We start from the raw sequence: 20,483 nt of genomic DNA on the forward strand, positions 1-20,483 counted from the left end.
GTCGGCGGTGACGAACGTCCATCGGAAAACCTGCCCTCCAAACCGCAGAGAGAGGCAGCGTTTTCCGTACGTACGGATGGGCGTCCCGTTCGCGGCAAGCAGCGCGGGGCCCCCACCCGCGGCGTGCTTGTCTGACATGCCGGCGGGAATGACACTCACCTGTGCTCCCGTGTCGCACAGGTAACGGCGCCCGGAGAAGGTGTCCGTTATGAACAGCAGGCTGCTCGAACGGCCGGCGCTCATCGCCACAATTGAGCGCCGGCCCGGGCGTTTCCCGACCCGTTGAAGGAGCACGGCGGATGACACCGCCGAGCTTCGTGGCCGAACTTGGCGTGGAACCAGCACCAGGTGGTGGAGCTGGAGGAGCGCGGCTGGCTCCGCCAGGCCGGTGGAGTCGACGGGTTTCCCCGCGGTGGCGGTTTTCGCCGCGGCGGTGGGCGGGGCGTGGCGGCGTTCACGAGGTGCGTATCAGCATGCTGCTGAACCACAGCGTGCTGTAGAAGATGATGCTGTGGAACAGCAGCGTCGAAGGCCGTGACGGCCACGCCAACGCTCGCCCGCGTGTCCGAAGCGGCGAAGTACTTGTCCGCCTCGGCCGCCAATGCTCGGGGTTCCGTTAGCCCGGTCCCGGCCAACGCGAGGCGAACCTGCGCTGGAAGTTGGCGACGGAAAAGCGCCCGGAATAGCGAACCGGGGGCTTCGTCGCCCAACAGTGACAGCATATGGTCCATTCGGACCGACGGGCGCGTCTCACCGAGCTCGGGGAGATCCAGGAGGCGGTCGGCCCGTGCGTCGTCCGTGAGTCTGAACGTGGCTAGGAGTAGCCGCTTGAGTGCCTCGTACTTGTGGCCGTCCGGTGGGTGGCGAAGGACGGACACAACTCGAGCGGCCGTGCCGGGCCCGAGGGAGGCGACGACGTGGCAGTAGCGCGTGTCATCGCCGGTGAGGTGCCGAAGCTGAAATTGGGCTTCGGCCTGGACGAACCAGACTTCGGCCTGAGCCTCCCAAAATTCCGGAAGTTTGACGAAGGCGGCCATGGCGATGGCGTCGCGTGTGGAAGGATCGCTCCGGCAGATCCAACGTCGAGGGTCACCAATAAAGCGCGGCGTTACGCGCGCTGCTTGTGAGCAAGGAGGAAGCGGACAAGCGGTAACATATAAACGCCTTTATTCAAGACTACACTGTAACACTGTACCGCTCCGGGCTGAGCGCCCGGTGTCCCTCATGAGGCCACGCCTACCCCTCGGACGTGGCCACCGCCCACTTGGTGCGTGGAATGATGTCACCACGCCAGTGGGCTTTTGTGTCCGCCACACGCTCACGCTTTCGAAGCTAAGTGATATTTCTCAATCGTGTTTTTGTCGAGACTGTATCTATCTTTCGGTGTATGTACCTACAGCGTATCTTTTGGAAAATTTTCGGTGCTAATTTTTCGTACATGTATACACAATCGTCGGTTAATGGTATCGAGTATTCTGCGGCCTAGTACTCGTAGGCTTAGACTACCGTACCGTCTCAGACCTTGTGGTTTGTTTTTCTCTCAGCGATTCGTCGAATGCGCTGAAATTATTTTCGTTCACTGTTTCGTCCCAGTCGTTCACCACGTACCTCCTTGTTTAATATCTGTACTCACAAACAAACAAAAAAAAAAAACCCAAAAAAATATTTCCTTCCCAGGTCTTATTCGTTTATTTGTTGTTCTTTTTGTTCGTTCGTTCTTCGTTCGCGATCACGCGGTTAGAAATGTATAATCTCTCCCCTGAACAACTATTTTCTCTCATATATTATAACACCCTTTTCTTCTTTTCCTACAAAAGGATGCTTTCGTCTTGCTCACCAAATCTATTCATTCCAAAAAATATATATAATACCATCTCTTACAGTTCCTCCTTTCTAAATTCCCTAAACTATCCAGAACTCCATCCCTCCTCCAGTGTCCTCAAACGTATTTTTGACTCGAAGGTCTCAAACTCATTTTGCAAAAAATGTTCGTTTCCCATGAATCGTACACTTTTCAAAATCCAATCTCACCCCTCCCCTCCAAATCCTCCCCATCACCCATCCCTTTCAAATCTCCCCCCTTGCCCCTTCCCTCCCCTCCCTCCTAAACTCCCCCCACACCCCTCCCCTCCGAGACTCGCCCTCGCTCCTCCCCTCCTAGACTCCCCTCTCACCCCTCCTCCTCAAAGCATCCTCCCTGCTTCTTCCTCCTTCCAACTTTCACCTTCATCTCCCCAAACCTCCTGCCTTGCTCTTCCCCCTCCTCAAATAACACCTCACTGTGCCTCACCCAATCTCCATCAAACCTTTTGTCTGCCCCATTCTTCCCTTTCTCCAAGCTATTCTGAAATCTCTGACACACCTTCAACAGCTCTCCCTACCTCTTCCTCCTCTTCCACATCTTACCCTACCCCTCCCCCCCCCCTGTTCTGGACCCGATGCTCCCCCTTCCTCTTCATTAACGGTATGGACCTCAAACATCCGGGGCCTTCGCTCAAACTTGACTGACCTCTCCATACAGGTTGCTTCTGACAAACCAGATGTGATCTGCTTAACAGAAACTTTCCTCCTTCATGATGTCTCTGATGCCTTGGTATCTCTCCCAGGTTACTCCCTCCTCCGGTATGATAGACCTGAGCCTCGTCCTGGAGGTGGGGTTGCTATCTTTATAAAAAACTCTCTTCCTCACTCGCCCTCCACTGCCCTCTCTCCACCTCACCCCCAGGAATACCTTTGGCTACGGCTTCCCCTTCGCTCCCACCTTTTGTTCATATGTGTGTTGTACCGTCCACCAATCAGCGATGACTCCATCTACATCTCACTGTCTGATAATATGGACCAACTTCTATCTACCCATCCCAACTCTCTCTTCCTCATATGTGGTGATTTCAATTGTCACCATGCCAGTTGGCTGGGTGTGGGTACCTCTCTCACCAGCCATGGCTCTTCAGCAAAGGACTTCTGCGACTCACTGGGACTGACACAATCTGTCAATTTCCCGACCCGGATCTCAGTCAACGGAGCATCTTCTCTTCTGGATTTGGTTATGACAAACTTCCCTGAAAATGTCTGCTGCTCTTCTTCTGCTCCAATCGGCTCATCTGATCATGTGCTTGTCAAAGTGGACATCTCTCTGACCATTCTCAGAGAGCCTCCTCAGCGTCGACGAGTCTGGCATTTCACTCAGGCCAACTGGCACGGTCTTCAAGCAGCCATCAATCATCTGGACTGGTCTCCCATCTCTACCGCCTCTGACATCAACTCATCCTGGGAATTCTTTCAAAGTAAATTGCTCTCTCTCATGCACAGATTTATACCATCTCGTCTTCAGTTGTCATACCCTTCCTCCCGTCCATGGTACACGGAATCTTGTGGTGAGGCTGTTGCCCTGAAACAACTTGCTTTCGTCTCCTGGAAAGCAAATCCAACGGAAGGAAATCTCATTTCCTTTCACAAAGCCCGAAACAAGTGTGTGTCCACCCTCAGGAGAGCCAGGAAACAATATCTCACCATTCTCAAGACCGAACTCTCTTATCTGTCTCCCTCTTCCAAATCCTGGTGGCGTCTGGTCAAATCTGTTTCTGGTGTTTGTTCCCCCTCCATCCCCTCCCTCACCTCAAACGGCTTAACGGCTGACTCCACACGTGAAAAAGCTGAATGCCTCAACTCTGTGTTTGCCTCTAAATCTTGTGTCCCAAACCCATCCCTCTCTGTACCCACCGTACCCAGTCGTACCCAGCTGCTCCTGGACTCTGTGTCCTTTCCTCCTGACAAGGTGGAAAAGTTTCTGTCAACCCTCGACTCTGATTCTGCAACTGGTCCTGACGGCATCAGCCCACGGGTCCTAAAATCATGTTCTTCTGCTCTTTCACTCCCTCTTTCTGTTCTCTTCACCCTCTCTTTTGCTCAAGGTCATCTGCCATCTGCTTGGAAATCAGCCAACATCACTGCTTTGCACAAAAAAGGTGCAAAAACAGATCCCAGCAACTACAGACCAATCAGCCTTCTCCCAATTATCAGCAAAGTCATGGAATCCATCATTGCTTCAGATATTAAATCTTTCCTCTTCTCCAATGGCTTGATCTCTGATCATCAATTTGGTTTCAGACCTGGTCACTCTACTCTGGACATGCTGCTTCTGCTTTCTCAACAATGGATGGAGGTCCTCAACGCCAAACAGGGAATTAGAGCTGTCTCCCTTGACATTTCACGTGCCTTCGATACGGTCTGGCACCCTGCTCTGCTCTCCAAACTCTCCTCCTTTGGTATCCATGGAAATCTCCACGCATGGCTGGCGGACTTCCTCTCTGGTCGTAGTCAACGTGTGGCCCTGAATGGGTTTCTCTCATCTCCTCCTCCTGTTCAGGCTGGAGTTCCCCAAGGTAGTGTTCTGGGCCCTGTGCTTTTTCTGGTCTTCATCAATGATCTCTCTGACTCTCTTGAAAATCCTCTCTATCTCTTTGCTGACGACTCTACTCTCTGTCGCTCCATTCCTCATCCCTCAGATCGGCAGTCTGCAGCCTCCTCACTCTCTGCAGACCTGGACAAAATCACAGACTGGTCAAACAAGTGGAACATGTCTTTCAATCCTGACAAATCTCACACTCTTACAATGTCTCTCCGAAAGGACCGACTGGACAACCCTCCCATCTACTTTCTCAACAATTCTCTCCAAGAAGTTCTGTCGCTCAAGCTTTTGGGTCTAACTATCTGCCATGATCTTTCTTGGGAAAACCACATTTCCAAGCTGGCCTCCAAAGCCAGTCGCCGACTGGGCATCCTCCGTCGTGCGAAGTCCTTCCTTGGCACACCTGAGCTCCTCACCACATACAAGGCTTTCATCCGCAGCTCAATGGAATACTGTTCCCCCCTCTGGGCTGGTGCTCCTGCCTCACACCTTGCTCGGCTTCACGCTGTTGAGGCCAAAGCTTTCAGAATCATTGGAATCTCCTGCGATGTAGTCAACGCCGAGGGCCTTTCACTCACTCACCGCAGGCAGGTTGGTGGTCTTTCTGTCTTCTACCGACTCCTCTCCGGCCTTGCTCCCCCAGCTCTCTCTGTGCTCTGTCCCCCCAATATTCCTTCAGGTCGCACAAGATCTGCCTGCAACCCTCTTATGGTTAAACTGCCAAAGTCTAGGCTCTCTGCTCACCTTCACTCTTTCATTCCCCTTTTCTCCCGCCTCTGGAACAAACTCCCCCACTCCCTTCAATCCCACTCCTCCCTCCAGGTCTTTAAAACAGCTGTTCACCACCATCTCTTATCTTCCCCCATCGAAAACCTTGATCTTTTCTACCCCCGGTAATTCACCCCAGAGTCCTTGCAGTGTTCATATGTTTTAATCCTCTCCCACCTCCCCCCAAGTCCTCCCGATGTCCCTGCTCTCAAATGTTGTGTTTGTGTCCTTCCACTTCTTCCCCCTCTCTTTTGTGTCCTCCCCCCTCTCTCCCCATCTTGTCTGCCGCTCCCCTTGTTTTTTGTGTTTTGTGTGTCGGTTTGTCTTTTTGTGTGATTAATGTTTGCTCTTTCACGAGCCTCGATCTTGTATACAAAAAAGAAAAAAAAAAAAAAAGAAGAAAAAAAAAAAAGAAAAAAAAAAGAAAAGTAAATGCAAAAGAGTCAAATTCCTCCCCTTCTCCTGTTACTATATTTGCATTTGGTGAATTCTCAGAGCTTTCGATATTAATGTGTTTTCGCAATGTCTCTTTCCCAACAGTAGACCAAGAGCGAAACTTCCAGGATAAGTACCTGTTCTACCGTTTCCTCTCAGATGAGGCTGAAGAGATGACATTGCCTACAGAAGAAGAGAGACAAAAGAGTGAGGAAGAGTTGCAGGAGGTCTTGCTTCTACTGAGCCAGCTGGGCCCAGACGCTCTGATGAGAATGATCCTCCGCAAAGTGTAGGTTTTGTTTTGTACTTTGCTGATAACTAACCTTACTGTGCAAGGGAATTGGTTGTAGCGGATGCTGGCTTTTGTGAATCTCTGTATGGCGGTGGGTGTTATTGGTGTTTATTGTGTGGTGTAAAAAGTTTGAGTGCAGTGGGTGGGCTCATGGGTTCTTTGCACATCAAACACATGGGAGATCTTGGGGTATTGTGAATAGATGTCATGAGAATTTTGCTCATCTATATAATAATAGCGTAAGGACTCGACTTTGTTATCCCTTTTACGCCGCACCCAGTGACCCGATGCCCACGGCACTAATGGATTTACGATCTACGAACCGCGCTCTTTGTTTATCACGTACGTCGTACAGCCATACTCGAAAAATCTGAATTAGCCGACGTTGGGGCCCAAAAGCATCCGATTAACTGCCGATACGACGCCATTCTATTGGCGTCTGCTGGGTGAAGGCGAAGCAAGCCGTCCGCTGATTGGGCAGTCGAAGGCGACAGCAAGCCGTCCACTGAGTGGACAATCCTGAGCATGCATTTGTGCCGGTGTCGTCGATCGCGGTGTAAGCTAACCTCATCAGGTGGGTTTACCATAATTTCTTCCAACCGCGCTCTTTGTTTATCACGTACAGCCATACTCGAAAAATCTGAATGAGTCGACTTTGGGGCCCAAAAGCATCCGATTAACTGCCGATACGACGCCATCGTATTGGCGTCTGCTGGGTGAAGGCAAAGCAAGCCGTCCGCTGATTGGACAGGCGAAGGCGAAAGCAAGCCGTCCACTGAGTGGACAATCCAGAGCATGCATTTGTGCCGGTGTCGTCGATCGCGGTGTACGCTAACCTCATCAGGTGGGTTTACCATAATTTCTTCCAACCGCGCTCTTTGTTTATCACGTACAGCCATACTCGAAAAATCTGTTCCAGTCGATTTACTAATCCGTTCATTTTTAAAAAGTCTATGGTTCTACTGCTGTTCCTTTCCATTGACACATACCACTGCGCCAGTGTGGCCAGAGTGGTGCTATGCCAATTCCGATTACGAATCCATTCATTTTTCAAAAGTATATCGTAGCGTTGTCATTTAAGTAGATTGCAATAAATACGTTGTTCATATACGCACTCTTCATTCTCATCTTTCTTCCTACCTCTTACTCGGACAAGCAAATCCCCTATGCCATCCATAATGGTACACTCTATCCATACACCACATCCTCCCTTCCGTGGATGTTCCACGGGTTTCAGCTAGTCTTTATTAATTATGGCTGAGGGAGTGTTAGCCATTCCACAATTGATGACACACTGTGCCACGGACAAATCAGACCTTGTTTAAATATGAGAGTGAAAAAATTGACTATTTCTATGATTATGGAATTTAAACAAGTCATATTTAACTTGTTACATAAGGGCACACCCACATGACATGCTTACACCACTGCACATACAGTATTTGGGGTGGTAAAATGGGATACGCTTGCCATGCACAATCACAGCACTCAACTTTTTTTACAGCGTAGCCTATAGGGCAAATCAGTCTAGAACAGTGTTTGTCTTTCCGTATGTGCGTAAGACCGTATATGTGTATGTATGTCCCTCACAAACATACACCAATCAGAGCTGAGTATCTGTCACATGACAGGGGTGATATGATGTTATTACGTCTGTGATGTCATTACGGCGTACGGCGGCTGACTCTACACACCGCCATTTTGATTTATATTCCGTTCAGACCAACATCTATCTATAATTCCAGTAATCTCTGTGTGTCTGTGTGTGTGTATGCGACCGCTGTTTCTCGACAACCACGGGTCCGATATACTTGAAACTTGCCAGGTATATTGCTGGGGACCCGAGGATGTGCCTTTTCAAGGTTTCATATTAATCGGAGAAGTAGTTACCGAGCTATGGCGATTTCTTTACCAAACTCCGCAAGCCGTTCGCTTTGGACCAAACCATTTCATGTAAATAGAGGGGGGGGATTGTCACCGTACTCGCAAGCCGTTCGCTTTGGACCAAACCATTTCATGTAAATAGAGGGGGGGGGGGATTGTCACCGTACTCGCAAGCCGTCCGCTTTGGCTTTGCGAATGGACCAAACCATTTCATGTAAATAGAGGGGGGGGATATAATTTTGTACGGGCATGCCCTAGTATCATCAAATCTGTCATACATCATAATCGCCATGCTCTACCTCAACGTTTTTCATTCAGTGTGAAACACAAACAAACCGATTGTTAAAATGACCATCAAATATTGAAAGCATAGGCATTACGGGTCTTCCAATGACACAATATATCTCGGCCTTAGGTTTCATGTCTTCATGCCTCACATTCAGGCCGCTTTGAACAAATTCGCGCAGGATTCTTAATACAGTAGTGCAGTTTTCGTAATAATAATAATCACGTTAATAATAATATAATCAATATTATCGTAACACTGCAATCCCTTTGTCATGACTGCAAAGTTACTGGATTGACGCGGTGTATGGTTGGTTCATGGATGACTCGATGAGAAGCGATGTACGAATTATCACGTAAGCAAGGAATTAGCCTTGGTTTATTAATACAGTAACATCAACAACAACAACAACAACAGTCATTTTAAGGCCATTTTCCCTGCTCGGGCAGGACGTTAGCCTTGCGGGCCCCATGACAATCTTCTCCATTTTGCTCTATTTTCTACATCTCCCCTTGTCAACTCCCTCACCCGCATTTCTTCTTCCACCATCTTTAGCCAAGTCTTTCTCGGTCTTTCCCGTCCTCCACTTCCTTCTACATTCATTTCCATCACTCTTCTCAACCAGTCACTTTCATCCTTCCTCAACACATGACCAAACCATCTCAACCTGTTTATTTTCACAGCATCAATCACAGGCTCTATTCCCATCATCTTTCGCAATTCATCATTTGTCTTCCCCTCTCAACGATACTCCACACATCCACCGAACCATTCGCATTTCCACCCTTTCTAGCCTTCGTTGCTGCTCTACGTTCATTACCCATGTCTCGCTCCCATAAATCATAACACTTCTCACACATGCAGCATACACCTTTCCCTTCAGCTTCAACGACACTCCCCTCCTCGTCAGCACGCCACTCAGTTCCCGAAACGTCTTCCATGCACTGCTCACTCGAGCAACCGTTGCCGATTCTGATCCACCTGCTCCAATCAGCATGCCTCCTAGGTAGCAAAATGTTTTCACACCTTCCAGCTTCATGCCGTTTCCAAGATCCAACTCAACATTTCCTCCATCTGCAGCTTCCTCTGTGCACACCTTACACTTGAATGTAGCTGCCACACTGGTTAATGACCCTCTCAGACCACGACATTTTTGATGAACCCACTCAGCGCACATTGTACATTGAATGGAATTCACTCCGACACCCTTCCTGCACACAGTACACGGCCACTTCCCACTTCTTTCCACCTCATCACATGCTTTACCACTTGCCATCACCTTCGTCTTTCCGATATTCTCCTTCAGACCTTTTGCCTCCATACATTCCTTCCACCTGTTCATCTTCTCCTTCAGTCCATCCATACTTTCCGCAATCAACACCAGATCATCTGCATACAACAACTCCCACGGCAAACCCTCCTTTACGTTCCGAGCCAGCATCTCCATAACAGCTACAAATAGTAGTGGACTTAATACCGACCCCTGATGCACTCCCACCATCACCTCAAACTCACCACTGTTCCTGTCCTTCATTCTTGCAGTGGTGCACGCTCTTTTGTACATTGCCATCACTACTCTGATCAACCATTCCTCCACTCATAACTTCCTCAATGCCCATGTCAATACTTCGCGTGCAACCCTATCGAATGCTTTCTCCAGATCAACAAACCCAAGAAACAACTTCTTCCTTTTCTCCATGTACTTCTCCTGCAACTGCCTTACAATAAAAAGCGCGTCTGTCGTTCCTGTTCCTGCCAGAAATCCAAACTGCATTTCGTCGATCTTCACTTTCTTCCTTATCCTCCTCTCCAACACCCTTTCCAATACCTTCATTCCATGCTCCAATAACTTTATCGCTCGATACGAGCCACAGTCCAGAGGGTCACCTTTCCCCTTGTATAGAGGGATAAGGGTACTCAGTTCCCAAACCACTGGAATGCGGCCTTCTTTCACCACCAGATTACAGATCTCTGTCATTCTCTTCACACCCCAACTTCCTATTGCCTTCAACATATCTCCCACAACTCCCGTCGGCCTTCCCGCTTTTCTACTCTTCATTGCTTTTATCGCTTCTTCAACTTCCTTCTCAGTTATCTTCTCTGCCGGTCCTAAAACTGGGTTACTCTCTATGTTGCCATCCCATTCATTCTCTGCATTCAACAGCATTTCCATGTGTCTCTTCCATCTTCCTTTAATTCCATCTGGGACCACAACGATTTGTCCCACTTCATCCTTCAAGCAACTCACCCCCATCACATCACACCTCTCTTTCGCTATCTGCTTTGCAATCCTGAATACCGCTCTCTGACCCTCTTCCGAATCCAAGCGTTCTCTGACATTTTCCAACATACCTCCTGCTCCTTTGCTACCTCTTTCTTTGCAGCCTTCTTGGCTGCCTTATAACTTTCATGCTCTGCCTTTTCTGCCCCCGTAACCTTCGCCTTCTGCCACTCCTTGAACTCCTTCCTCTTCTCGTCAATCCTCTTTCCAACTTCATCATCCCACCACCATGTTTCCGAGTGCCTCGATGGTCCTTTTGTCCATCCACATACCTCACCAACGGCTCCCAACAGACTAACTTTCATTGACATCCAACCACTTTCAAGCTCAACCACATCATCCTCTACCCGACTCAGCCTCTCTTTTAATGCCTCCCTTACTGTCACCTCTTTCAACCTCGACACCTTCATTCTCGGTTGGTACTTCACCCGCCGAGCTCTCCTCGCACCTTTCACCCCTATGTCGCAGACAACCAAGTGGTGCTGTGAAACAGCCTCCTCCCACGGGATCACCTTTGTGTCCCGGAGGTGCCCCCTATCTCGCCTACGCACCATCAGGTAGTCAACGGTTGTGGTCAACCCACCTGACGTGTATGTATCAAGCTAATTATCCACTTTGTGGAACTGAGTATTACAAATCAGCAAACCAGCTGCATCAGCAAACTCCAAAATCTTTTCACCTTCTCCATTCCTCACACCATATCCGTAATCCCCATGAACTCCCTCAAAACCGTCCATACTACTTCCCACATGTCTATTTAGGTCTGGTACCACAACAACTTCCTCATTTTTCACGTTTGCCATCAGCTTCTTTATCGCACACCAGAACTGGTCCTTCTCTTCATCGCTCTGACCGACCTGCGTAGCATATCCAAGGATGACGTTCACCAAGAGCTTTCCAATCATCATTTTCACCATCATCAACCTATCACTCACTCTAGTCACACTCACCACACTGTCTACAAACCCCTCAGAAAACAGGACACCAACGCCATGCATGCCTTCCGGGCACCCTTGCCACATAAACTTGTATTTCTGTCCCTGCCTACCCTTCACCATTCTCACACCACTACCCTTCCATCTCATCTCCTGCACACAACATATGTCCACTCTTCTTCTGACAAATACTTCCATTACTTCTCCTGATCTCCCTGTCATTGTCCCAACATTCCATGTCCCAAACCTCAGAAACCGATCTCCACGTGGGGCATCAGACGTTTCGTCGTCATAAATGGAGCGATTTCCACCCTTGCTTCGATCGGGTTCCCCACCTTGATTTTTGACGAGAGGGGGTGAGGACCCCCACGGGGTACTTCGGGCTGTATCCTGCCGATATGTCATTGTAATTGTCATGGTTCCCTTTTTGAGGCAATGTTTTATGGGCGGATGCCCTTCCTGACGCCAATCCTTTTAGTCACCTATTACAACACGCAGGGATACGGTGTACCTATTCTAAACCGGGGTACACACTGGGATAATAATCAGTAATACAGTAACATCATCTTCGTAATAATAATAATTATGTTAACGATCATAAAATAGTGAATATATTTGCTACACCCAGATCCACAATCCCATATAAACCAATGGAGACATGTGGAACATTTATATGGGTCTCTGTTGGAAATCACGGTTTCAATTGTTTTTTACAGGAATCAGAAAGTTTTCGTGGAAAAACCGAACCAGAATCAGTTGCAACCAATAGAAACCATGACATGCAACTGTTCTTTTTTCCCATAAAATGCAACTGTTCTTTTTTTACTTAATTTTTTTAAAATACTTGGGCTCAAGCTCGCAATAGAGCTGACGTGCACACATATATACACACACACACGCACGCACGCACGCACGCACGCACGCAAGCACACACACACACACACGGTCATACTGATGAGACAAACACTTCACATGGTCACTGAGCTTGGGAGAAAATTTTACATGCTTGGGAGATTCGACTCCTTAAGACCCAGAATACCCCAAAGATCCATGACACCATTAAGACCATTGAATACCCTGAACACCCTACAGCTTTTTGGATGATGAGCGCTTGGAGTCCACTCGTCCTGTCATTGCTTTAATCATTGAAATCCTCCCAATTATTTTGCCTTGACAACTCAGATATTTCCCCACAGAGTACCTAGGGTTTGCTGCGGAAGCCTTCATGGTGATCCTGCTGGTTAATTCATTGTGGTATTCCATACATACACTAAAAAAAAAATACATCAAAACTACAATGCCAAAGTTTTACCTTCAAACAGAGGTCTTTCAAAGAAGAATTCAAGTGGGAATGGTTTTAATTCAATTCAAAAATATATCAGGTCACATGGAGCACAAAATGCAGTTGATCCTTTTGAAATCCCAAACCAACATGGCGGAACTGCAACACGAGGTCGATTAACGATAATTTTATATGTGTATATTTATGTTTCAGTGACGGGTCGTATAATGAAATCAGATCGCAAAATATGGAGAAAATAAAATTACACAACATTTTTAGCATTCGAGGCACCGCCTGAGGTACCACACATCTGCACCAACACAGGCACGTGGGGGGAGAGTTTGAAAAAGAAGAAGACAGAAGTATATTGAATCTCACTAATGTTTTCTGAGTTTGCATAAATAGATTCTCGTGAGTTTGAAGAAGATCTGGCCAGTGTATGTTGCCAATGTTCACGCTGTTTCTCTGGAAGAACAATAATTATTATGGCTAAGTTTCTCTGTCATGTTATCTGAGTTTGAATAAAATGTTTCACGTTGAGTTTGAAATTGACATCTCAAACCAATATTCTGGAACTCCAACATGAGCTTGATGAACGTTATCTTATATGTGTATCTGTTTGTGGAAATGACAGGTCGTATAATTAAATCAGACACACAAAAAGGGAGAAAATAAAATAGCACAACAAAGGTGAGGCACCACCGTCCGTTGGGGATGGGGGGGGGGGGGAAGGCAGGAGGTTCCTTCGTTTGTGATTCAATGTACTTTTAACTCTTCAAACAAGTTTAAAGGAAGGAAATAAATAATATAGACTCAATATGAGGATGAAGCAGGGATGTTCCATCTGGCATGGTGTTCCATTACCAAGCTGCTTGTAGAGTGCTCAGCAATCAGCTTAAGAAGAACTCAGCAATACTGTTGAGATACCTGGAATTTCCCACAACGTCCGAATTCGACAAATTAACACTTTTTTAATAGTTGGAAATGTTGCTGAGGTCAATTACAAAGTTAAAGTTTTGAAATTCGGTTCAGGTGAATAAATTATTCTCAATCTTTGCGGGAATTAAATAAAAGCACAAACACTGGTGTTTATAAGCATTGCGATGTACAGGCAGTCCCCGGGTTACGAACGAGTTCGGTTTTTAAGTCTGTCTGTAAGTCGAATTTGTATGTAAGTCGGAACAGTTGCGTACGGTTCACATCTAGTGTCAATTAGTCAAATGTTTGTCTTAGTATATAGTATATATTTTACCTAAAACATCTATAGTTATAAAAACATGAAAGAAACATTTCTTAAACTGTTTAGATAGAAAAGAAAAGATAATGATTAAAGGTTAACACTTACTCTCATTCCAATTGATGTCTTGCAAACCTTGAAACGCTCATACCTTGATATATCTCTCCGAGATGATGGGCCTGGTGTTAGAGATGATGGGCCTGGTGTTGGAGGATGGACCTGGTGCTGGTCAATTTTCTTAAAGTAAACATCAAGGGTGGCTTGAACAGAGCTTTTCTCATATTTCTCTTGTCTACCGCTCCCCTTATTATATACGATGTGTGTCTGTTTGAGTTTTTTTTCTGTGTGATAAATGTTAGCTATTTCACGAGCCTCGATTCTGTATACAACCAAAAAAAAACTAACAACTTTTTTTAAATAATAGGCTTTCGTAAGTACGGGCGGAGGTACGTAAGTAAGTACGTGCGTAACTTTCGTAAGTACGGGCGTAAGTTCGTAAGTACATAAGTACGGAGGTCGGTTCGTAAGTACGGGCGTTCGTAAGTCGGGCGTTCGTAACCCGGGGACTACCTGTATTCAGAAACACAGCAATTCATGTGTATGAAGATATTCGTCGATATGAAGCTTTATTGTACAGAAACCGACCTGTTCTGAGGCAAGGAATACTTGAGTTGAGCTGACAAAATTCCCCGGAATTAAGACCCCAAGCCGAGCGACCTGAATGCATGCTGACCAAAGGTAAGCCTGTTCGCACAAATTATTTTCAAAAACACACCCAAACACCCAGTTTTCATTCATGCAATCCCTTGGAGGTCGATAAGTTTGCATGCAGAGTTTGCGGCCGTTAGGTTTCATGGTTTTGGACTTATGGAGGAGAAGAAAACACACACTCACATGCACACACTCACTGCCTTTTATTATTATAGATACAGTTAGGGGTAGTCGATCATATACAGTAAGTTGCTGATTTATATTGAGTCGATTTGCATCAATTTGTTAGCCCGTCGTTAACACATTATGGGGTAATTGTCAAGTTAAGTCGTGCTCGTATGATACAAGGTCGGGCAAAAAAAATGTAAGAGCATTACTGCAGTGCACCTTGCAAATTTTTTAATGTGGTCGAGCGATGTTTGCCAATGTAGAATCAAAAACGTTGTGCCGCCCACTAGTGGAGAACCTACAACATGGCAAGCGCTCAGTGGATGGCGCGTCACTTTATCTCCCAGTCTCACGTGTTTCACCCTGTGATGAAGTGTACCTAAGTATGTACACAGGTGTACCTAAGTATATCTAATATGCAGGCGCGTTCATAGCCAGCCCTTTCTCTCTTTTATAACTTTTTGAGGAACTTTCTTTAATGAAAAACAGAAAACTTTTTAAACAAATGGTCACTTTTATGTATCCGTATGATCGAAAATAAAAGAAATAGCAGGACGTTTGGACCGATTGAGTCAATTCGCACACTCGACTGTTGAACACTATTTCTCCCTAAGATTGGCAAAAAAATACCTGAGAAGAAGGTTCATAATTATTTTTTGACAAAGAGGAAACAAACACATTTATTTGTAATGCACATTTATGGTTTTCAACCTGTAGTTTGAAAACTTGTAGTTTGAAACTACCATTAACAGCAGTAAATGTTGTTTTGTTTCCGGCAAGAAAGACGGCAAGGAAAGCAAAATCAGCTTCTGGGTTTAAATGTAATGATGAGGAAATAAGGATGAGCCGATGAGGGGCTTCACTATACTGTTTAAAAAAAAAAATTACAGGAGAATCTCGGGCCCTCAACGGACCCTGGGCCCCGAGACAGCGCCCCCCCCCCCCCCCCCCGCACCTCTAAGTACCAATATGAAGACTAAGTTAAGTTCGGGAAAAAAAAATTCTCTCGCAGCGCATCTCTCCATGGTAACACTATGTATATTGGGAAATCGTGTCTGAACAACATAGTTTTTTTTAGTTTTTAGGGTAGTCAATGAGAAGCTGAAGGTTTCGCATCCTTTAGTTCAGCGGTTTGAGAGAAGAAGGTTTCATGTTTTTTAGGTTTAACCCAACATGGCTGCCAGATCACGTAACCTATGATGTTGAAATTTTCAAACTATATTAGTCATTGCTAGTCAATCATATGTATGATGTTTTGCATCAATCTGGTAAGCCGTTCTGGAGAACATTTTTTAAAAATAAATATGCCTGCCAGACATTTAGCCGATGACGTCATCAATTCAATTCTCTTGACAAATTTCTTAGTAGATTAACCTCAATAATTTTCGTATTGATGGGATAAGAATTTTGACACATTCAATTATGGCTGGCATCCCACTTCACCGATCGTTGTCAACCTTTATTCCATATGGGGAGTACATTATTTACCTATTGATTTTTGTCTTTTTGCACTTGTTTTTTGTACTCTGTCAAAGCGTCTTTGGGCTTCTTGAAAAGCGCTATATAAAATAAATGTATTATTATTATTATTATTACATCACATGTGCCAAGTTTAAATCTTTTTTTTGAACGGTTTCTGAGATGTTCAATTTTTTTCTTTTCATCCAACATGGCTGCCATACCACATGATCTATGATATTACACATGGATTTTTTTTAAATCTCCGTGGATAGTCGGTTGCTTCTATCTTGAAAGTTTCTAATTGATCAGATAAGCTGTTGCAGAGAAAACTAATTCAAAAGCAAAGAAACGTGCAAAACGGCAGCGGAAGTATAATCATAATTTGAACAAAATCAATCCGGTACCTGCCAGGATGGCTTAATCCCCTAATAAAGATGTTTTATTTCTTACCTTAATATCAATTTCACTTTGGCAAAATCTGTCCCATGTTTTGCTCGAAAATGTTTTTTTGCGATCAACTTAAAAATTTATGATTATGAAACTTGATGTCTCATTAAAGTTCCTAATAAAAATAATTTTGTGTGTTCGGTCCAATAATCGACATTTGACCCCTCCCCGCACTTCCACAATTCCCAATGGCATTTGTGTACATTCAAACACCCTGTACCTCACGTGGGAATAATGCGCTGTTCTTCTTCAGGCCTGGCCAGCGAAGTGCTGAAGACCTGGAAATCATTTATGAGGAGTTGCTTCACATCAAGGCATTGTCTCACTTATCTACCATGGTAAGAAACTCCACCAAATGTACTATTTTGTCTTGTTTAGACTTTTTGTGATTATTGCATTTTTACTTTGTTTAAGCATGTTGATGTGCTCTATGTACTTTACTCTCTTTATTCTTGGTTGTTTGTTTTAATGGGTTGGTTCGAGCTAAATTATTTGGGTTGCGATTTATATGGTTGGGTTTAGTATTTACTAAAAATGAATTTGTCGTGTGTGTGTGTGTGTGTGTGTGTGTGTGTGTGTGTGTGTGTGTGTGTGTGTGTGTGTGTGTGTGTGTGTGTGTGTGTGTGTGTGTGTGTGTGTGTGTGTGTGTGTGTGTGTGTGTGTGTTTCCATACATTTGTTCTCTGCAGTCATTGTTATTGTGACAATATTATTAGGAGTAAATATCTGATGAAAAATAATGTGAAAGACAGGTTGATGTTTTTTGTTGAGTGTGCCACCATAAGAATGCCATAATTCCAAGGTTTTGAAAGAGGTGTTATGATGTATGTATGTTTCTCTGTACAGTGCATTCAGAAAGTATTCAGACCCCTTCACTTTTTTCACATTTTGTTATGTTGCAGCCTTATGCTGAAATCGTTTAAATTCATTTTTCTCTCATCAATCTACACTCAATACCCCGTAATGACAAAGAGAAAACGGGATTTTAGAAAGTTTTGCAAATTTATAAATAAAAAAAAACTGATATATCACATTTACACAAGTATTCATACCCTTTGCTACGACACTTGAAATTTAGCTCAGGTGCCTCCCATTTCTCTTGATCTTTGAGATGTTTCTACACCTTGATTGGAGTCCACCTGTGGTAAATTCAATTGATTGGACATGATTTGGAAAGGCACACACCTGTCTATATAAGGTCTCACAGCTGACAATGCATATCAGAGCAAAAACCAAGCCATGGGGTCGAAGGAACTGCCTGCAGAGCTCAGAGACAGGATTGTGTCGAGGCACAGATCTGGGGAAGCCGACAAAAAAATCTCTGCTGCATTGAAGGTTCCCAAGAGCACAGTGGCCTCCATAATTCTTAAATGGAAGAAGTTTGGAACAACCAGGACTCTTCCTAGAGCTGGCCGCCCGGCCAAACTGAGCAATCGGGGGAGAAGGGCCTTCGTAAGAGAGGTGACCAATAACCCGATGGTCACTCTGGCTGAGCTCCAGAGATCCAGTGTGGAGATGGGAGAAACTTCCAGAAGGACAACCATCACTGCAACACTCCACCGATCTGGGCTTCATGGCAGAGTGGCCAGACGGAAGCCTCTCCTCGATGAAAGACACATGAAAGCCCACAGGATCTTGTTTCTCACAGTCTGAGAGTCCTTTAGGTGCTTTTTTGCAAACTCCAAGAGGGCTTTCATGTGTTGTGATGTAAGTATGTTGTGATTTATGTATGTTGTGATGTAAGTATGTTGTGATGTAAGTATGCTGTGATGTTAGTATGTTGTGATGTAAGTATGTTGTGATGTAAGTATGTTGTGATGTAAGTATGTTGTGATGTATGTTGTGATGTAAGTATGTTGTGATGTAAGTATGTTGTGATGTAGTATGTTGTGATGTAATTATGTTGTGATGTAAGTATGTTGTGATGTAATATGTTGTGATGTAAGTATGTTGTGATGTAGTATGTTGTGATGTAAGTATGTTGTGATGTATGTATGTTGTGATGTAAGTATGTTGTGATGTATGTATGTTGTGATGTATGTATGTTGTGATGTATGTATGTTGTGATGTATGTATGTTGTGATGTATGTATGTTGTGATGTATGTATGTTGTGATGTAAGTATGTTGTGATGTAAGTATGTTGTGATGTAAGTATGTTGTGATGTAAGTATGTTGTGATGTAATATGTTGTGATGTAATATGTTGTGATGTAAGTATGTTGTGATGTAAGCATGTTGTGATGTAAGTATGTTGTGATGTAGTATGTTGTGATGTAAGTATGTTGTGATGTAGTATGTTGTGATGTAAGTATGTTGTGATGTATGTATGTTGTGATGTAGTATGTTGTGATGTAAGTCTGTTGTGATGTAAGTCTGTTGTGATGTAAGTATGTTGTGATGTAAGTATGTTGTGATGTATGTATGTTGTGATGTAGTATGTTGTGATGTAATATGTTGTGATGTAAGTATGTTGTGATGTAGGTATGTTGTGATGTATGTATGTTGTGATGTATGTATGTTGTGATGTATGTATGTTGTGATGTACGTATGTTGTGATGTATGTATGTTGTGATGTATGTATGTATGTCATGATATGTGTTTGTTATGATCTGTGTTTGTTGTGATGTGTGTATGTTGTGATGTATGAAACATGCATTTATAAAAGGACGTGACTGGAATCGGTTGAAAAGGGAGACCACCAAATCCAAAGAGACAGAGGGAGATTTTCAAACTTGAAACATTTATTCCTTTGATATTTATTATATCTCCAAATCCATGTTGTGTGTGATGGTGTTGGAGTTGTGCGGAGGGATTGCACAGCAATTTGGATAGTGGAGGAATATAAAGATGAAAGGAAGGTGAAAAGGGAAGAGTTCTGGTGTTAACGTGTGTGGCTTTTGGTGAAATGTTATGGATAAAAATCTAAGAAATAAGGATTGAAGAAATGATAGGCAAGAAAATTGACCTGCCAGAAGAGTGAAAGCAGAATGTGTATTGGTGTCACCTCTACAGGTGAAGCGTGAGCTGGCAAATGTCCTGGTTTTTGAGTCGCATGCCAAGGCTGGAACCATCTGTAAGTGGAGCAGTGCTTGTTACCATGATAGTGTTACAATAATGATACAACATTGGTTGAAACATTTCTTGCTTGTACGTGGTGCAAGTTTGAGATATTTCATTGCTTGTTGTCTAGTTTGCTTTATGCCCATCTGGACGTCGGATCAATATCTCAACTTGAATGCATTGTGGTGACTCTCAATCATTGGCTTCCTATGGATCTCCATCAGTTCATTCTTGCAAGAAATACTGCGAGAGCATCAATTGTAAAGGAAGAAAAGGTCATCGTTTAATCAAAGTCCTGGCATTCACCACCATAATAATTACCATCACAGCTTAGATGAACAGTCACGTAAGGTAATGCAGTGATATAAAAGGCCTAGCAGCATCTTTTCAGGGCAATTATGGATGCGCATTACAGACTCCCTATGAGCTGCCTGCCAGCCCATTCTCATTTGCACACTAGAATGGCACACTCGGTAGAACACATACCTCTGCCATGCTAAACAGTTTACGTTATGTACCCACTGATAGGCCGCATCTGAACCAAAATCGAATCGGCTTGTACGTGTCACCTAACCAATTCATCCACCTAGTTTTGTCATAACTCGTCCACAACTGTTACCTGTGACGTGTCACCGGTTTACAAGAGCTCCGCATGGTTGTTGGTCCTGGTGTTGTTGGGGTTCTTGTTGGTATCGATTTTTGAAGTGTATGCATCCATTGGTTGGCTAACTGCTGGACCACACCCACATTTATCGCTCGACTCCATCCACCGTGGCACCCAGACTCCATTGATCGGATAACTGTCGGACCCCACCCACATTTATCCCTT

The 20,483-nt window shown here is 44.7% G+C and overlaps 1 protein-coding gene across 2 annotated transcripts in view; it reads left to right on the top strand.

Moving 5' to 3' along the window:
- The window catches only part of LOC137430984 (rap guanine nucleotide exchange factor 4), a 265,011-nt gene that overhangs the window by 223,491 nt on the left and 21,037 nt on the right, over nucleotides 1–20,483 (top strand). For both annotated transcript variants that reach the window (XM_078781282.1, XM_078781283.1), the window contains exons 10-12: nucleotides 5,717–5,900; nucleotides 16,849–16,933; nucleotides 19,607–19,667. In XM_078781282.1, the coding sequence (XP_078637408.1) occupies nucleotides 5,717–5,900; nucleotides 16,849–16,933; nucleotides 19,607–19,667 (330 nt within the window). The remainder of the gene's footprint in view (nucleotides 1–5,716; nucleotides 5,901–16,848; nucleotides 16,934–19,606; nucleotides 19,668–20,483) is intronic.

Source organism: Myxine glutinosa, chromosome 7, assembly GCF_964187855.1.
Source record: "Myxine glutinosa chromosome 7, kmMyxGlut1.1, whole genome shotgun sequence".
In the NCBI taxonomy this organism is placed as follows: Eukaryota; Metazoa; Chordata; class Myxini; order Myxiniformes; family Myxinidae; genus Myxine; species Myxine glutinosa.